The sequence below is a fragment of the Carassius auratus genome, chromosome 50 (genome assembly GCF_003368295.1).
Source record: "Carassius auratus strain Wakin chromosome 50, ASM336829v1, whole genome shotgun sequence".
Lineage (NCBI taxonomy): Eukaryota > Metazoa > Chordata > Actinopteri > Cypriniformes > Cyprinidae > Carassius > Carassius auratus.
Window position 1 is genome coordinate 2,714,469 of NC_039292.1, and position 20,193 is coordinate 2,734,661.

A 20,193-nucleotide genomic window follows, 5' to 3' on the forward strand; every position below is an offset into this window, starting at 1 on the left:
TCAAACACAATGTATTTTCCACAGCTCAAATGTTGCGAATTGGAACAGTAAAGATAATAAATAAAGAAGACAATGTAAAAATGTATTGCACCTTATTTAATTTACACATAAATCACTGTCACATGGTAGCACTTACTTTTATGCTCACGGTTAGGATGCTCTGAACATGCTGATTAATGCTAAATGTAGATGGAAAATTTTTTCTTGTGTTAACTGCTTCATTTTTTTTGATGCGCTGCTTACTTTATCTAGAAATGGTGCCTTCATTGTCTTGTGGTCCGGTTGGAACCAAGCATTCAGCCATTTGAATATGTCTGGTATTGCATACATATACATATATGATTGGCAGTTATATGGCACAGGATGTAGAAACACAGACGTCTTCAGATTCCCAGAGTCTCTTTGGTCACCTGACATCCGAGCAGGACATTCCCCGCACACACACACTGAGACAGATCACCCACTGAAACACACACACACACAGATCATCAGCGTGAGTCAAAGAACTGAAGATATCTGCTCATACGTCTCTTGATGAACGCTGACTGAATGAATGTGGTCTGGAATGGAGATCTCACCTTTCTGAGAGCCGATCCATGACGCTGCCTTCATGGCCACAAACTGCCACTCCACCTGCTGCTCTATTTTACAGCCGTATAACCAGATCAGAGCCAGGAGAGTGGCCCATACTGACCCATCCACCTGTGTACAGACCATCATCCACTGCATCACTTACTGGACACTGCACACAGTCAGCACTGTCTTATTATGACATCATCACATCTCTCACCTGTGCTGGCTTCTGATTGGTCAGCTCATCCTCCGTCTTCCCAAACACATCGGCCAGTATGGCGTCCAGATCCCAGCAGCCGGACGCCTTTTGGAGAGAAACCAGCTGCAGTAACAGGTCCTTCTGGGGCTCAGGAGAAGCTGAACACATACACACAAAAACCAGTTTTACACTGCACAGTGTTCAGTAAGCTAGTACTTTCCAAACATAACCATTGTGCCCATCTTGTGTCTGTGTGTGTGTGTGTGTGTGTGTGTTTGTGTGTGTGTATACGATCATTCTTGCTTTCAGAGTCTGTCTGATCAGACAGGACAGTCGCAGAACCACGGCGGAAGAAATTCTGGATCCCTGCAAATGACAACAATGATCATTAACCATGAGGAGATGCTGCATTGGTGTTTTACATTTAGTGACGCTGCATATTCATTGTGTAAATATCTGTTCTTCTGTTGGGGTGCAGTTATGGAAAAAAGGAAAAGATCTCTAAAATGAAAACAAATGTTTTTCTTACGCTTTTCAGAACAAAGTTTAGCACTAACACAAGACATTTCCACAGATATGGACACATTATGACTGAAAGTTTATTTGAGCTTGCTATTAGTCTGCTTTTCTATTTTAAAAACATTTAAAAATGATGCATGTATTTCACACCAACATTTATATATATATATATATATATATATATATATATATATATATATATATATATATATATCAAAGTGAGTTTAAGCCTCATTTTCAAACTCAAGTCATGTGAGAGGGTCTTTCAGTGATTTATTCTGTACATCTGAGTATGTTCACTTACTTTCTGGTACCCAGTTAGACATTTTTAAGAAAGCTCGCTCTGTGAAGGTTCTCAGGGTCTTCTTTGAGCATCGAAACGATTGTTCCTCTGCATAACCTGTTGAAACATTCAGATACTGAGAATAACAAAAGAGAACAAACACAAATAAATATATGAGCAAAACAAGCAAGCAAACAAGAAAAGCTCTTTAAGACTTTGTTCACTTACATTCAGATAAATGTGATTCTTGAGTTCTTACTTCAGCTGATAAAATAACACACACAAAATTATATTATATATTATTTGTTTACAAAACTCAAATTATGTCAAACAAAATGTGTCTGAATTTCTAGTTTAATCAACTTTTGACTAGTAGTGATTATCATAGTTTACAAGTAACAGACTTTTTATTTTCATCACACTTCTAGAAGCGAATCTGAAAAACATTTGATTTTGCGACTTAATGAGGTGAACACATCACATGTAAACATCAAATAGTCAAGTGACAGTAAAAGCAAATGAACAATAAAAACAATGAGCACATTTACATGCATATTACACTCTTAGAAAAAAGGCTTCATTGTGGTTCTATATAGAACCATAGGGTTCTTTACTCAACTCCACAGAACCTTTTATACAAAAAAAGTTCTATAATGACAAGAACAAACCCTTTTGGCAGGTTCTTTAGGCTATTATTCATTTATATATTACATTATTCTTCAACATTTTGTATTTGTAATTAAATTGTTTGTAGTAACTTAATATCACATTTTAATCATGCTGATTTTTGGAGAAAAACTGAAATGGCACTCTTCGTGTGATACTGATACGAGTTCACATATCACACCTAAACTTGCATAGAAAACGTTATTAGAACTAGCTACGAAAATTAGTTAAAAATGCCTATCCATAAACAGCGGATCAAATGATCCGCTAACCAGCTACAAACTCCCAAACTCTCTCAAACGATTCGCGATCCCCAAACTGACTCAACTGATTCGCGATCCCGCTCCGAGCTCCCGAACTGATTAAAATGATTCACGCTCCGAACTCCCGAACTGACTCAAATGATTCGCGATCCCCACACTGACTCAAATGATTAGCGATCCCGCTCCAAGCTCCCGAACTGATTAAAATGATTCACGCTCCGAACTCCCGAACTGACTCAAATGATTCGCGATCCCCACACTGACTCAACTGATTCGCGATCCCGCTCCAAGCTCCCGAACTGATTAAAATGATTCACGCTCCGAACTCCCGAACTGACTCAAATGATTCGCGATCCACACACTGACTCAAATGATTAGCGATCCCGCTCCGAGCTCCCGAACTGATTAAAATGATTCACGCTCCGAACTCCCGAACTGACTCAAATGATTCGCGATCCCCACACTGACTCAAATGATTAGCGATCCCGCTCCGAGCTCCTGAACTGATTAAAATGATTCACGCTCCGAACTCCCGAACTGACTCAAATGATTAGCGATCCCGCTCCGAGCTCCTGAACTGATTCAAATGATTCGCGAACCCGCTCCGAAATCCCGAACTGATAAAAATTATTCACATTCCGAACTCCCGAATTGACTCAAATGATTCACGCTCGGAACTGCCAAACTGACTCAAATTATTCATTCTCAGAACTCCCAAACTGACTCAAATGACTCCCAATCCGAAGTTCATGACGTATATCTACTCTTCCTCTCCCTGCAGTTTGGTAATATAAAGATTCCTCCTTTGAACTCCCACCTCTTCACCAACAAATCAATAACCCAGCCATGGAAGTAAACACATTTACAAGACTTTATTATAGTCCCTCTGCAGTCACTACTTTTATCCATTAAAACTCAACTGTGATCATTAAAATAACATGTTTAAATTAGTGCTGTGAAACGATTAACCACGATTAATCGCATCCAAAATAAAAGACTTTGTTTACATAATATATGTCTGTGTACTGTTTATATCTATTATGTATATATAAATACAACAACATGCGTGCATACATTTAAGAAAAATATGTTGTATTTATATAGTAAATAAATGTATATATAATATAAATATATAAATGTATATGCACATGTAAAGATTTTCAAAATATATACTGTATGTTTGTGCATCTTTATACATAATAAATATACACAGTACACATACATATGTTAGCCTACTTAAATCAAAACTTTTATTTTGGAAGTGATTCATCGTGATTAATCATTTGACAACACTAATTTAAATGTTTATGCTTCCTGTGATTTTTATTTATTTATGCCTATATAAGGCTTGAATATAACTTTACACCCCTAACCTCATTTAGTATCCATGGATTATTAAATATGCAAATTAGTCCCCGCCTCCACTCAATCACACCAGCTCAGACTCCCCGTTCCACTTTCATTCAGTTAACAACAGTAGTAAACGCTACATAATGACAAAACTGGATAAATTCAGCCATACTGTATATGTTTGAACCAGAAACTGATTCTGAAGAAGAAGGGGAAGAGAGAACCATACAGGCTCGTCTACAAGTCATCTACAACTTGGTTTTCAAAAAACTATTCCAAAATGTCAGAAGGAAACCTGCACGAAATGAGTACATATTTTTATAATTTCTTGGGTCAAAAAAAGTTGGAGATAAAAAAGTTTTTGGAAGTTTGAGATATACAATATTTCCTCCTCTACTACTGCAGAACACTCATTGTGGCTGAATGTGCATACATTTGCCACAAGAACGCTTTCCTGTCACATATCACACGTACACTTCAATAAGCCGATGGAATGTAGGTGAAATCGGGAAGATAAATAAAAATCTTTATTCTTAAATAACACATTATTGTCTGTCTTACCACAATTTGCTTGCATCACGGCAATTACAAAAGACAAATCTGAAAAACATTAGATTTCATCTTAATGTAACTATCAAATCAGTCAAATAACAGTAAAAGTGATTCATACACAAGTTCACAATCGTTGCACTAACCGCATGTCTGCACTCTTCTCTGCTGCAGGGGTCCTTTCACAGTCTGTCTGCTGTCTTTATTAACAGCAATGAAGGCTGTATGAACACTGCTCACTCCTGCCTGAACACTGAGCTCCACCATCCTGCTCCTGATGCCCTCAACATCTGCAGCACCTGACCTCTTCTCCTGCTCCAGAGAACGGATCAGGGTCCGAGCCGCCAGCCGGTGGATGGACAGCCTGCAGAAACATGGAGCAAATGTGTTGGATTAGAAAAGAAAACACTCTGTGTCACTCCAATTCAGGATGTTTCTATGTGTGTTACCCAGTTTCCTCAGTGGGTTTGAGGCAGAAGTGGAGCTGGTTTGTTACTGGTTGATCTTTAAGACTGTATTTGACGGTCACTGTTCCCTCAGAGCCTCCTGAACTCTGTAAGAGAGAGAAAAGACAGATTTTCACAAGCTTAATAAATGTGAGACACTGGTCTAATTGTAATTATAGAAATACATGTAAAACCATCTCACCTCTCCTTTCAGTTGGGCATAAATGAGTGTCCTTTGACCCTGGAAGAGCACATTGATGGGAGGAGACAGTGTTTCAACAGTAAGACCATCTGGAAGGGTCCAATCCACAGAGATATTAACCACAGCGGGCTGCAGAGCAAACCTGAGCGACTGCATCACCTGATATAGTTTGAAGAGAAAGAGAAACCATTGAGACATTTGACCAGGAAACATCTGTGCTTGTGAAATCCAGTGAAGAGCTTTACTTTGGGCTGCATGCGGTCTGTGTCTGTGATGAACTGAGCGTGACCAGATCCCTCTCTGGCCATTCCTGTGATGAGGGCGGCACTCGCACCCTCACCAATCCCGAACGAGAAACACCTGAAGACACGATCAGCTCTGTTACTGTTAGTGATGAAGATATGAATGATGCACAGATCAAACCCAGCAGAGCTTTACCTGTGAGAGTGAGCGTGACTTTTCACCAGGTCCAGCACCTCTTTAGTGTTTCCCACCTCTCCATCCGTGAAGACCAACAGCTGAAGAGAGAAAACAGTCTTAAATCTTTGACTTCACTTCGTTACAGTGCATTGTTCAGGTGTAAGCAGAGGTGTTGTACCTGTCTGGGGTGATCAGGGTGAGAGCGCTGAATGTAGATGTGTTTTAAAGGCTGTAAAATCTCTGTGCCGCCCATGTCTGATTTCATTTCCTTCACTCTCTTCAGAGCCTGATCCATTGTTTCCTGATTATACACGACACTCTGACTGCAAAGATACACAGAAACACATCTCACCTCCACTGACACATTTCAAAACTGTGTATCTGTCAATGATAGATACTAACGGGAAGAAGGACTCAAAATAAGAGCCAAATCCATAGATATTGAAGTAGCATCCCATGGGCAGACTCTTCAACAGTAACAGCAGAGTGTCCTAAAGAGAGACATGGATAGAAAGTGAAAATGAGATCAAAAATACATTCTTTACTAAAGCATACAAGATGCAGTATAACTATTGTATTTACTTTCCTAATGGACATTCCTGGTTTTATTGTGCACAAAGAAAATATGGTTTGTCTTTCAACTTTGATCAAAACATAATAACTTATTCTCCTTATTACTTTTCATTCCTTTTCCATCCAACACTTGAATTGACTTTAATATGAAGTGTAGATGGAAAAAATACAGGCACAGTCTCCATTATTCTTCCTAATTAAATTCCTGTTTTCCTCAGAAATGTCACAAAATAGAAGTAAAAATGGTTGCGTGCCAAGTTTCATGTTGACTTTAAATGTCTCATCTCAAATCATTTAAGTAAATGCTATTTAGTATATTTATTCTTACTTTTGCACTTTCAATGCGCATCTTTGCTCCTTTCCCATAATGCATCATGCTGCCCATACTGCCTGATCTGTCAATCACAAAAACAAACTCCCCTCGAGTTGCCAGTGATGACATCACTTCCTCTGGGAACTCTGGGTACAAACTTATCATGACCACTGGGTCTCTCATCAGAGAGCCTGAAATAAAGAAATAAAGAGTCAGTGACAGCTTGGTCACTCAATCCCATAATGCCAGTGAGCTGCAGGTCGTACCTGGCGGGGCAGTGGTCACTCCTGCCTCCACTATAGCAGAGGGCTGATGGGTATCCTGATAGAACACAAACAGCTCAAAGTCCTTATCAAACATGTGACCAGGACTCAGATTCACCTGCACACATAAACAACACATGCTTCAATCTGCTCTGCTCACACATCCAGATAAACACATGAAGACACACAGTACCGTGGCCTGAGTGTGATCAGACTGCAGGAACACTAGAGGATCCAGAGAACAGTTGGACTCTAGTTTGGAGATGGGCTTTGGAGAGCTCACATGGACACTGAGAGTCAGCGTGTAGGGAACAGCTCCACATCCTGATGAAATCTCTGAGACGATACCAGCACCTGAACCTGACACACACACACACACACACACACAGAGTGTGTTAGAACCAGCTTCTCTCCTCTAATAAAGTGTGTGTCAGAGCTGCTGCAGTACCTGCTGGTGTGTATCGGGGGTTGAGTACAGCCGGCAGACAGAAGCGCAGCGAGTGGTCGGCCTGCACAGCGAGCTCAGTGATGTAGATGATGGTGACAGCAGCGTTCTGACCCGCCGACAGACACCCCACACTCAGTCTGAACACATCAGGACTCTCTGCGCTCTCTTCCAACAGAAACGCCTGTTGACCCGAACTCACAGCATCATCATACTGATCCCTCGCCTGCAAGATACGGTTTAATTAAAAGGTGACGTGTAGTATGAATATACAAATCAATGTCCTGCAGATTTCTAATATGACTCACGCTTTCTCTGTCCTGCACCTCTGCCACAATCTCCTGCTCTCCGATCTTGGCACTGAAGTGGCAGACAGCAGCATCAGCAGGCAGAGGGAAGACGAACAAGGCCTCCAGGGGGCGCTCTTCCTCATTCACATACTGCAGAGTGGAGGAGACTGTGGCTACATGATCCTGAACCCGAACCTGCACTGAGATGCTCTTCAGAGGCACTGAGTCACACAACAACAACACAAATACAGCTCAAAAACAGCAGAACAACATTACATATACTCCTCACATACAGTTCTCTGAGAGATAAATCTTGGCTTTAATAAAATAAATAACTGAATAGGGGAAAAAGTTGTGTAACAAAATAATGTAAAAAAAAAATCTTATCCTCTGAGTAAAACATAAATTATAAATTAAATACTGAAATTCAAAACTCTCACGACCAATTTCCCTTATGTCAAAAATATCTCAGGTCTCCTACGTATTATAACATTTTTAATTTAAGAAACAGGTAACAGCAAACAGGTGAATTCGTACCTGACTCATTTTTCTCAGTTAGAAGACCGCAGATCTCCATCCTGACGCTCCGGAGACGAATTTACGATTTTTCTTCAAATCGAAAGTGAAACTAAAAACACTGAAACTACTGTCTTTATATCTGCTTTAAATCTTCACCTGTCGATTCATTACAATACAATGATTAGATCTGTGCTTCTTACATTTCTAATGCGGTCAGATTTGCGGAATTACTATAAGACCAATAGCAAATAGTGAAGTCATGTCTCATGAATATTAATTGCATTGTGAGCAGAAGCGCCGTGTCCACGTTTGGTTCATGAATATTAATTACGTTCGGAACGGCCCTGCTCCGAGTCTGCATTGTTTCAATCGTATTTAGATTCAACAGAATGGATCGTTCTTTGGTTAAGGTCATTTTCCTCTCATCTTATCGAGAAACAGTCATTCTAGTTTTCATGAATATTTACTCTTTATTTTACGTGTTTAAATATTGAAACATATATTTAACACTTATGCTTCTACAGCAGTGTGAAAGTATCCTGATTGAGCGATTGAGGTACAACAGCTTTAGTAAAACACTGACAGAGAAACAAAAACCAGGAGAAAAGTCATTAGACAAAATAACTTTAATTCATTTAAATTGTTTTACATTTCAAAACAGCAAACATCTTGGAAACATTATTATATATGTTTTTTACTTTGGTACATAAAACTCAAACAGTGCAGGTCACATATATAGAATTTGGTGTAGAATTGATAAAATACAATTTTACTAAACTAAATTTTACTGAGATAAGTAACAGATTAACAGTAGAGGTAACAGTTTCTGTTCTTCTGTCTTCTGGGGGATCAGGATGTAGAAACACAGACGTCTTCAGATTCCCAGAGTCTCTTTGGTCACCTGACATCCGAGCAGGACATTCCCCGCACACACACACTGAGACAGATCACCCACTGAAACACACACACACACACACACACACACAGATCATCAGTGTGTGTCAAAGAACTGAAGATATCTGCTCATACGTCTCTCGATGAACGCTGACTGAATGAATGTGGTCTGGAATGGAGATCTCACCTTTCTGAGAGCCGATCCATGACGCTGCCTTCATGGCCACAAACTGCCACTCCACCTGCTGCTCTATTTTACAGCCGTATAACCAGATCAGAGCCAGGAGAGTGGCCCATACTGACCCATCCACCTGTGTACAGACCATCATCCACTGCATCAGTTACTGGACACTGCACACAGTCAGCACTGTCTTATTATGACATCATCACATCTCTCACCTGTGCTGGCTTCTGATTGGTCAGCTCATCCTCCATCTTCCCAAACACATCGGCCAGTGTGGCGTCCAGATCCCAGCAGCCGGACGCCTTTTGGAGAGAAACCAGCTGCAGTAACAGGTCCTTCTGGGGCTCAGGAGCAGCTAAACACCCATACATAATAGTAACATACAATATGCTTAGTATAGAAAAGTACTGAAAACCATTTCACCTCGCAACTAGAAGAATACGCTGATGCAAGTATGTGACAGGGCTTTTGATGTGTGTGTCTTGTTGCATAGGCTTATTTACCCTCCGCCAGTGCATCAAAACCGTCATCATAAATGTCAATGTCACCATAAACATCATCATTAGACTCTGCTTCAAAAAAAGAAAGAACATTTAAAAATGCACCTTCAGATGTTAACACCAAAAAGAAAAGAATTGCAAATAAGCAAACGTGACTGTTTTTCTTACGTTTAAAACAAGCAAAGCCTCTCCGAATTCCTAAAGGAAAACAACATGAAACACAAATCATACATACACATATACAACATGGATTGCAATTAATCTCATATTTTTTCTAAATTGATCAAATTAATGCAGTCAGACCATTTTTTAGGGACAGATCTAAATAAGTCAATGTATCTATACAGTAATGTGCATTTAAACCTCAACATTTTAGCAGCAACAGGTTTAAAAAATTAATTTTCTGATGAATTTTCAGAATTTCAATGATTTTTGAAAGCAACGTTTGACTTTATGCATTACAGCCCTTCACGTATTAATGCGGTCTCAAAATTCTGGTCAGTTGATAATACCTAAAATATCGAAATTAACTGTGGACGTTAGATCTTTTTCTTATTTCTTGCCCAAGCTCTGGAACAGTCTTTTAAGCATTTTTCACTTCCAATCCAAATAACACAAATGATATAGTTTATGAATGGAACTGAATCAACAATTAACTGACACTGTTTTAAAGTTCCTTTACAGCAAAATTGATCTGTTTGCATCACTGAATCAGTGTTTTCCTGTTTGTCCCTGTAAAGCTTCTTTGAAACAACCTGTATTTTATGGAGCGCTATATGAAATAAAGATGACTTGACACACAATGTTTGACTATGACACGCATGAACAAAGAACAGATCCCACATGAATCTGGTTAAAATGAAGTTGTACATCACAATGTCAATGCCCTTCAGTGTGCGTGTGTTTCATTGCGTGTGCTCATTTACCCATCTGCGGGACACCATAACACATGTCATCAAATTCTTCAGAATCTGCAAAACATTCAGAATATTCAGATTACAAGAATTAACAAAAGTGAACAAATGCTGATAATAAATAAGCAAACAAGAAATGCTTTGGAACATGACTGTGTTTTTCTTACTCGCAGAACCTCAAAAGAACTGTAAGCATACAGACAACATGTCAATTATTCTCCTCATTTTTAACACATTAACTCAGAGGTTTCTAACCACCGGGTTTGTGTTCAAAGAAAAATGTGTTTAGGATAAGACACTCTATTATTTATAGTGTGTTAATGATTGTTCTAGACAACTGCATTAACATTTTGAGATCAGGGCCATGCACTTTAAAATTTTGTATTTTAAAGGGATACTCCACTCTAAAATGAAAATGTTGTCATTTAATCACTTACCCCCATGTCGTTCCAAACACTTAAAAGCTCTGTTCTTCTTAAAGAACACAGCTTAAGATATTTTGGATGAAAACCCGGAGGCTTGAGACTCTCCAATTGAGTGCCAAGTAAATAACAGTGTCAAGGTCCAGAAAGGGTATTGAAGTCGTCAGGATACTACACCTGCCATCAGACGTGCAATCTGGGTTATATGAAGCAATAGGGACACTTTTTGTAAGTGAATAAACAAAAATAGCGACTTTATTCAATAATTATTTTGTCAACAGTTGCTCTGTGTCTCTCCATATCACCGTATGCTGCGCATTGCCCACAAAAGTGTTCCCGTCACATCTTGAAACCCAGATTGCACGTCTAAAAGCATATAGAGTATTCTGATGACGACTTTTTCATAGCCTTGCCCGATTTATTACTCTTTAATGTGATATGTTGTTTGAATGATATTCTTGTATTTCTTTAAAAAAAAGCTGGTCTGACTATGAAGTATTGTGCATACATAATCAGCATGGCTTGAGCGCTACTGATTAAATCATGAAGTATGTGTCAGAATAACATTTTTCTTCATCTACCCGTGCTATAGGCATTGCCATTCACACAGGTTACAGCAGAAGTTATTCTGCTTTTCGAACTTGGAACTGTCAAAAATGTCTATTGTGTATATTTATTTACCTCCTGACAGAAGCTCAACTTCTTCATCAAGTTCACAATAAACATCATCATCACATCCTGCAGCAAAAAAATAAATAAAATAAATGCACATTCAGATTTTAAGAATCTGAACATTTTTCACTACTAATCCAAATAATAAAAATTATACAGTTGATGAACGGAACTAAATCAACATTGAACTGACTTTGAACATTGAACAAAGGCACTGTTTTAAAGCTCCTTTACAGCAGAAATTGATCTGTTTGCATCACTGAATCAGTGTTTTCCTGTTTGTCCCTGTAAAGCTTCTTTGAAACAACCTGTATTTTATGAAGCGCTATATAAAATAAAGGTGATTCGACTTGACACACAATGTTTGACTATGACACGCATGAACAAAGAACAGATCCCACATGAATCTGGTTAAAATGAAGTTGTACATCACAATGTCAATGCCCTTCAGTGTGCGTGTGTTTCATTGTGTGTGCTCATTTACCCATCTGCGGGACACCATAACACATGTCATCAAATTCATCAGAATCTGCAAAACATTCAGAATATTCAGATTACTCTAAATTCCTAAAGAAAAAAAACCCACAAACAATTCATACACAGATTCCATGTTGAGTGCAATGTATCTAATATTTTAACAAGATTTAACAAAATGCAGTCAGATATTTTTTTAAGCACAGAAAACTTAATGTCAGTGTGCATATACAGTAATGTGCATTTAAACCTCCACTTTTGTAGCAGCAACAGTTTAAAATAATTGACAGATTTTCTGCCTTGATCTGAATTTTGAATGCAAATTACACATTTTTTAAAAGAAGCATACTTTTTTACAATTATAATTATTTGTTAATAAGTTCAAATTGTTACACCCCTGGACTCATTTAGTGTGTTTTTGCCCCTGTGACCCGGTTTCTGTCTCCCGTGTTTGATTAGTTCCCAGGTGTGTCTATTTTATTCCCCATGTGTTCCATGTCCCTGTTAATTTAGTCATTCCAACCACCTGTGTTTCCCCAATTATCCCATGTACTTAAGCCTTGTCCTTTCAGTTCCGTTTTGTGGGGTCTACTTACGTGTGTCTTCCATGTTGGGTATAATAAAGCCTTATTTTGTTTCTTCTCCGGCTCTGTGTTCCTTCCGGCAGCATAACGTAACAGAAGACCCGACCTAAAAAGTTTAAAATTGCATGTTTTCCCTCCATTTTGTTTTCCATTTTTTTTCCCAGTCTTTTCTTTCCGAACTGTGTTGATGGATCCCCTCCTTCGCCCCGAATTCCTCCTGCTGGAGCAGGAAGGACGTTCTCTTGAGGACCATACCAGACTGTTTCTTCTGCTAGCGAATGCCACCAGCTACCCGGACTACGTGCTCTGCACCTTCTATAACGCCAGCCTGAACTCCAAGTGCAGAGCGTTGTCGTCCGAAGATGGTCCTCAGGAGGAATTCGCCGGATTCGTGGAGTGGACTCTGGCGAGAAATGGGTCATCTCTCATTGTCTGCCCCATGGAGGATCTCGCCAGGTCCACTCCCGACCTAGAGACCAGCCAGCCACCATCAAGCCACACGGAGCCAGAGCCCACCGTGCAGCCCACGGCCCCCTCCTGGGAGTCTGTCCTCCACCAGAACTTCCCAAGTTCCCACACACGTCTCCCTCTGTTTCTACGGTGCGAGGACGTACCTACCGGGAGGGGGGAGTAATGTTACACCCCTGGACTCATTTAGTGTGTTTTTGCCCCTGTGACCTGGTTTCTGTCTCCCGTGTCTGATTAGTTCCCAGATGTGTTCCATGTCCCTGTTAATTTAGTCATTCCATCCACCTGTGTTTCCCCAATTATCCCATGTAGCCTTGTCCTTTCAGTTCAGTTTTGTGGGGTCTACTTACCACTTACGTGTGTCTTCCTCTGCGTTCCTTGTTTGGATAACTCCTGTGTTGGATATAATAAAGCCTTATTTCGTTTATTCTCCGGCTCCGTGTTCCTTCCGGCAGCGTAATGTAACACAAATATCAATCTATTAGGTAATGCATTATATGTGAATTCTCACCTTCTTGAAAAACTGGTTTGAAAAAAAATCTAATTTAAAATGCTTAATTAAAATATAAATAAATTACAGAGACCTGGAAAAATACTTACCTGTCAAAACTATGTCAGCACAGTGTAACTGAACTGACAGGTGCATGATTCACAAAGAAGAATCAGCTCATAAGAGTTACCCATTCTGGAATTGGACTAGATTGTAATAAATTCAGACATGCAGACTTTGGCTATTCTGTGGGGTCTCACAGATTTTCAGTGTCTTACAACATGAGTGCTGTGGTTTTACGATGTTATATTAAGTCAAAGGGGTGGTTGATCAGCTTTTTTTAAAGGCTTGATTGTATTTATGGGGTGCAGATGCATGCTCCAGGTCATGTGCTTAGGGCATGTGCTGAGTAGCTTGCAGGGGTCTTCACAGATACATTCAACCTGTCCCTCACCCAAGCAACTTTGCCAATATGTTTTAAGTCCACATCCATTGTGCCAGTGCCGAAGCACTCCTCCCCAATGTGCTTAAATGACTACCACCCCATACCACTCACACAAAGACTGCCTCCCACCCACACTGGACCCACACCAATTTGCCTATCCTGGAATAGGAGCACAGAGGATGCAGTATGCACAGTGCTGCACTCACACACCTGGACAATAACAACACGTATGTTAAGATGTTGTTTGTTGACTTCAGTACAGCATTTAACACCATCATTCCCTCCAAGCTGACCACAAAACTTGGAGACCTGGACATTAACACCTCCCTCTGCAACTGGATAATGGACTTTCTGACCAACAGACCCCAACATGTTCGGACAGGCCACACCTGCTCCACCACCATCACACTTAACACTTGCGTACCACAGGGCTGTGTGCTGAGCCCATTCCTTTAATCCCTTTAAGTTTGCAGACAACACCACGGTGATTGGCCTCATCAGTGACAATGATGAGACTGCCTATAGGAAGAAGGTATGGCACCTGGCCACATGGTGTTATACAATAACCTGCTCCTTAACACCAGCAAGACAAAGGAGCTCATTGTGGACTTCAGGAAGAAGAAAGGAAGCCCATCCACATTAACGGGATGGTTGTTGAACGTGTCTCCAGCTTCAAGTTCCTGGGAACCACCATCTCGGAGGACCTGTCCTGGACTACAAACACCTCCAGCCTGGTCTAGAAGGCTCACCATCGCCTCTTCTTCCTTAGGAGTCAGGACACTGAAGAAGAACCAGCTGTCTTCATCCATCGTGGTGAACTTCTACCGGTGTGCGATCGAGAGCATCCTGACCAATTGCATCACAGTCTGGTATAGGAACTGCTCAGTGGCTGACCGCAAAACACTGCAGAGGGTGGTGAAAACTGCCCAACGCATCACAGGGACACCACTTCCTTGCTTTTTAGGACATCCACAGGAAAATCTGTCTACGTCAAGCTCGCAGCATTTTCAAGGACCCCTCCTCACCCTGACCACAAGATTCATCTCTCCTTGATGAACTCTGCCATCTGAGTTCCTGGTTCTCTGAAGCCCTCCCTCAGAAATACACAACTGGGCTAAGATTGGTCAACTGGTGTGTTATAATTCACCTAGTTCACGTTGTCTGTTGCATGTAGTTGCATGTTCCCGGGGGAAGGGAAGTCCTCCTGGGAAGTTCGCACTTACAAGTTGACAAGTCGTAATTACGAAATCGGTTGTGTTCAAGTCAGTTTTGTCTGCACAAGATTGCTATTCTGTCATGTTTCTCATTGACACGCCCCACAACTTTGTTTGTTTGTTTGTTTAACATCATGCAAGCCTTTTGGATATTTTTCTGACAGAAACCAGATCTTAGTTAAAAATTTGAATAAAACTAATTAAAGATATTTAAGATTGGTTTAAAAAAAATGTGTTTGTCAATAATCACAAATGAATTATATTCACTTAAAAAATACAATATACCTGCTTTTATCATTCAGTCTTGTCCAGAGAATGTTATTTGGGGCATTTTTCACCAAAAGGTGACCAGTTTGCACCCCTGGTCTTAGCAAACAACACATATACATTCTCACAGGCACTACAAACTCATACACATGAATAAGAACAACTTACCACATCCTTCCTAAATGTACACTTCACATCTTAAAGGGGTCACATGTTTTCCTTCCTCTTTGGAGTGTTACAAGCTGTTCGTGAATAGATAACCTGCAAATACTAGAGTCTCAAACCTAAATAGATAATTTTTATAAAAGTTGAGACTCATCCACAACCCCCTAAAATGGCTCTTTTAAACATTAACATTTGCATAATGCCACCCAAATGTTCACACAAAGAGAGAAAGCGTAGCTTTATTGTAGCTGCCGCCACCGGCGCCATGTTGTGAAGATGCTGTGGGTTTCATTGCGAAAGGGAAATATACTTTGTTTAGCATTCCAAAAGAGGTTCCATCTAGAAATCAGGGGTTAAGTTGTATTTACAACACTGCTCCAGAACAGTTCAACCCAAATATTCAGATGTGTGCAGAGCACTTTATGCAGGACTCTTTCCTGAACCTAGGAGAAGACTACAATGCTGGCTGTTCTTGAAATCCTTGCAGTCAAGCAAACACAAATAAATACACAATCGTTGCACTAACCGTATGCTAAAACTCTTCTCCGATTCAGGGGTCCTTTCACAGTCTGTCTGCTGTCTATATTAACAGCAATGAAGGCTGTATGAACACTGCTCACTCCTGCCTGAACACTGAGCTCCACCATCCTGCTCCTGATGCCCTCAACATCTGCAGCACCTGACCTCTTCTCCTGCTCCAGAGAACGGATCAGGGTCCGAGCCGCCAGCCGGTGGATGGACAGCCTGCAGAAACATGGAGCAAATGTGTTGGATTAGAAAAGAAAACACTCTGTGTCGCTCCAGTTCAATGAGTTTTATGTGTTATTCAGGATGTTTCTATGTGTTTTACCCAGTTTCCTCAGTGGGTTTGAGGCAGAAGTGGAGCTGGTTTGTTACTGGTTGATCTTTAAGACTGTATTTGACGGTCACTGTTCCCTCAGAGCCTCCTGAACTCTGTAAGAGAGAGAAAAGCCAGATTTTCACAAGCTTAATAAATGTGAGACACTGGTCTAATTGTAATTATAGAAATACATGTAAAACCATCTCACCTCTCCTTTCAGTTGGGCATAAATGAGTGTCCTTTGACCCTGGAAGAGCACATTGATGGGAGGAGACAGTGTTTCAACAGTAAGACCATCTGGAAGGGTCCAATCCACAGAGATATTAACCACAGCGGGCTGCAGAGCAAACCTGAGCGACTGCATCACCTGATAGAGTTTGAAGAGAAAGAGAAACCATTGAGACATTTGACCAGGAAACATCTGTGTCTGTGAAATCCAGTGAAGAGCTTTACTTTGGGCTGCATGCGGTCTGTGTCTGTGATGAACTGAGCGTGACCAGATCCCTCTCTGGCCATTCCTGTGATGAGGGCGGCACTCGCACCCTCACCAATCCCGAACGAGAAACACCTGAAGACACGATCAGCTCTGTTACTGTTAGTGATGAAGATATGAATGATGCACAGATCAAACCCAGCAGAGCTTTACCTGTGAGAGTGAGCGTGACTTTTCACCAGGTCCAGCACCTTTTTAGTGTTTCCCACCTCTCCATCCGTGAAGACCAACAGCTGAAGACAGAAAACAGTCTTAAATCTTTGACTTCACTTCGTTACAGTGCATTGTTCAGGTGTAAGCAGAGGTGTTGTACCTGTCTGGGGTGATCGGGGTGACAGCGCTGACTGTAGATGTGTTTTAAAGGCTCTAAAATCTCTGTGCCGCCCATGTCTGATTTCATTTCCTTCACTCTCTTCAGAGCCTGATCCATTGTTTCCTGATTATACACGACACTCTTACTGCAAAGATACACAGAAACACATCTCACCTCCACTGACACATTTCAAAACTTTATATCTGTCAATGATAGATACTAACGGAAAGAAGGACTCAAAATGAGAGCCAAATCCATAGATATTGAAGTAGCATCCCATGGGAAGACTCTTCAACAGTAACAGCAGAGTGTCCTAAAGAGAGACATGGAAAGAAAATCAACTTGAGAACAAAACTATTTACTTTCTTAATGCACATTCCTGGTTTAATTGTGCACAAAAAATGGTTAGTCTCTGTAATTTTTCACCAAGATTACATAATTTTTTCTATGATGATAAATGATGCATTGAATGTTAAATATTACCTTTGCACTTTCAATGCGCATCTTTGCTCCTTTCCCATAATGCATCATGCTGCCCATACTGCCTGATCTGTCAATCACAAAAACAAACTCTCCTCGAGATGCCAGTGATGACATCACTTCCTCTGGGAACTCTGGGTACAAACTTATCATGACCACTGGGTCTCTCATCAGAGAGCCTGAAATAAAGAAATGAAGAGTCAGTGACAGCTTGGTCACTCAATCCCATAACGCCAGTGAGCTGCAGGTCGTACCTGGCGGGGCAGTGGTCACTCCTGCCTCCACTATAGCAGAGGGCTGATGGGTATCCTGATAGAACACAAACAGCTCAAAGTCCTTATCAAACATGTGACCAGGACTCAGATTCACCTGCACACATAAACAACACATGCTTCAAACTGCTCTGCTCACACATCCAGATAAACACATGAAGACACACAGTACCGTGGCCTGAGTGTGATCAGACTGCAGGAACACTAGAGGATCCAGAGAGCAGTTGGACTCTAGTTTGGAGATGGGCTTTGGAGAGCTCACATGGACACTGAGAGTCAGCGTGTAGGGAACAGCTCCACATCCTGATGAAATCTCTGAGACGATACCAGCACCTGAACCTGACACGCACACACACACACACACACACACACACAGAGTGTGTTAGAACCAGCTTCTCTCCTCTAATAAAGTGTGTGTCAGAGCTGCTGCAGTACCTGCTGGTGTGTATCGAGGGTTGAGTACAGCCGGCAGACAGAAGCGCAGTGAGTGGTCGGCCTGCACAGCGAGCTCAGTGATGTAGATGATGGTGACAGCAGCGTTCTGACCCGCCGACAGACACCCCACACTCAGTCTGAACACATCGGGACTCTCTGCGCTCTCTTCCAACAGAAACGCCTGCTGACCCGAACTCACAGCATCATCATACTGATCCCTCGCCTGCAAGATACGGTTTAATTAAAAGGTGACGTGTAGTATGAATATACAAATCAAAGTCCTGCAGATTTCTATTTGGACTCACGCTTTCTCTGTCCTGCACCTCTGCCACAATCTCATGCTCTCCGATCTTGGCACTGAAGTGGCAGACAGCAGCATCAGCAGGCAGAGGGAAGACGAACAAGGCCTCCAGGGGGCGCTCTTCCTCATTCACATACTGCAGAGTGGAGGAGACTGTGGCTACATGATCCTGAACCCGAACCTGCACTGAGATGCTCTTCAGAGGCACTGAGTCACACAACAACAACACAACAACATCACAAATACAGCTCATAAACAACACAACGACATTACATATACTATTCACCAGGTGGGTAGTAACGAGTTGCATTTACTTTGTTACATTTACTTGATAAAATCTTTTGGTTAACTACTACTTTTGGAGTATATTTTACTTTGTTAATGTGGGCGATGCTCCTCTCGTTACTTTATCTTATTGCATTAAAGTTAGAAATGCTTCAGTTTATTCTAAACGCGCCGTCTACTTTTCTCTGGGCAATAAGCGATGCCCATTCATGAATGATTCATGATCATGATCCTTCAAATAATAATTCTAATATATTGATTTTGCTGGTTAATATTTTTTTGGAACCTGAAAAAACACACACACACACACACATGCATACATTACATTCATTTTATCTATATATCTAAATAAAAATAGACTATAGATATTCAGTATATGACCCAAAGTAACTAGTAACTACTTTAGTAATTCTTTTTTTATCCGATTTTAACTCTTAATCAAGCAACTTTTCAGACTAGTACTTGAGTAAATATTTCTATAAGTAATTTTACTTGAGGACAGTTTTTGTGTACTCTAGCCACCTCTGCTCCTCACATACAGCTCTCTGGGAGATAAATCGAATATTTAATAGATTCTTTCATCATTAATAACGGGGTGTGTGACAACACCCTGCAGGTAACCGCTGAATTATTATATTTTTATCCTCTAAGAAAAAAAAAAAACATTGTGCACAATACTGAAATAGTAATATTAATACAAAAACCTCGGGACCAACTTCCCTATGTCAAAAACATCTAAGCTCTCCTACATATATCTTTTTAATTTACGAAACAGGAAACAAGTGAATTCGTACCTGCATTATTTTTATCAGTTAGAAGACCGCAGATTTCCATTCTGAAGCCCGTTGGACGAAAATACGGGTTTTCTTCAAATCGAAAGTGAAACTCAAACACCGACTCTACTGCCTTTATACCTGCCTTAAACTTTCACAGATCGACTCATTGAAATTAAATGGTTGAATCTGTGTCTCTTAACGTTTGCAATGCGGTCAAAGACGTTGAATGATAGTAGATAGTAAAAGGCGCGTTCGACTTTAAGCAGCGCTACACAGAATGATCACTGTATGACATCAAAGTACCGCGAGAGCGATGCGAATACATTGGATCGGTGTGCTCTCTTATCGCTCTCGCGGTACTTTGATGTCATACAGTGATGAACATTCTGTGCAGCCCTGCTTAAAATCGAACGCGCCTAAAGTCATGCCTC

General features: G+C 40.7%; 2 protein-coding genes across 4 annotated transcripts; both read right to left on the reverse strand.

Moving 5' to 3' along the window:
* Positions 1 to 285: 285 nt before the first annotated feature.
* Positions 286 to 7,931, reverse strand: LOC113066375 (von Willebrand factor A domain-containing protein 5A-like). Its single transcript, XM_026238286.1, has 19 exons — positions 7,892 to 7,931; positions 7,373 to 7,605; positions 7,068 to 7,290; positions 6,813 to 6,979; positions 6,623 to 6,737; positions 6,372 to 6,547; positions 5,873 to 5,961; positions 5,649 to 5,793; positions 5,489 to 5,568; positions 5,296 to 5,410; positions 5,051 to 5,209; positions 4,852 to 4,955; positions 4,549 to 4,766; positions 4,415 to 4,453; positions 1,596 to 1,691; positions 1,064 to 1,138; positions 791 to 930; positions 579 to 702; positions 286 to 463 (listed from the first exon to the last, which is right to left on the reverse strand). The coding sequence occupies exons 1-19, from the start codon at positions 7,929 to 7,931 to the stop codon at positions 384 to 386; spliced, it is 2,418 nt and encodes an 805-aa protein (XP_026094071.1). The 3' UTR covers positions 286 to 383.
* Positions 302 to 20,066, reverse strand: LOC113066631 (von Willebrand factor A domain-containing protein 5A-like). Of its 3 annotated transcripts, none has more exons than XM_026238567.1 (21): positions 18,706 to 18,954; positions 18,401 to 18,623; positions 18,138 to 18,304; positions 17,948 to 18,062; positions 17,697 to 17,872; positions 17,438 to 17,526; positions 17,214 to 17,358; positions 17,054 to 17,133; positions 16,861 to 16,975; positions 16,616 to 16,774; positions 16,417 to 16,520; positions 16,093 to 16,310; positions 11,944 to 11,988; positions 11,469 to 11,525; positions 10,378 to 10,422; positions 9,620 to 9,649; positions 9,455 to 9,520; positions 9,167 to 9,306; positions 8,955 to 9,078; positions 8,730 to 8,827; positions 302 to 365 (listed from the first exon to the last, which is right to left on the reverse strand). In XM_026238567.1, the coding sequence occupies exons 1-20, from the start codon at positions 18,952 to 18,954 to the stop codon at positions 8,748 to 8,750; spliced, it is 2,427 nt and encodes an 808-aa protein (XP_026094352.1). In that variant the 3' UTR covers positions 302 to 365; positions 8,730 to 8,747. The 3 variants fall into 3 exon arrangements, with proteins under 3 accessions (XP_026094352.1, XP_026094353.1, XP_026094351.1); XM_026238568.1 differs by lacking the exon at positions 302 to 365 and adding an exon at positions 19,781 to 20,066 and having other exon boundaries at positions 8,669 to 8,827; positions 18,706 to 18,908; XM_026238566.1 differs by lacking the exon at positions 302 to 365 and having other exon boundaries at positions 8,669 to 8,827.
* Between the last annotated feature and the right edge of the window lie 127 nt (positions 20,067 to 20,193).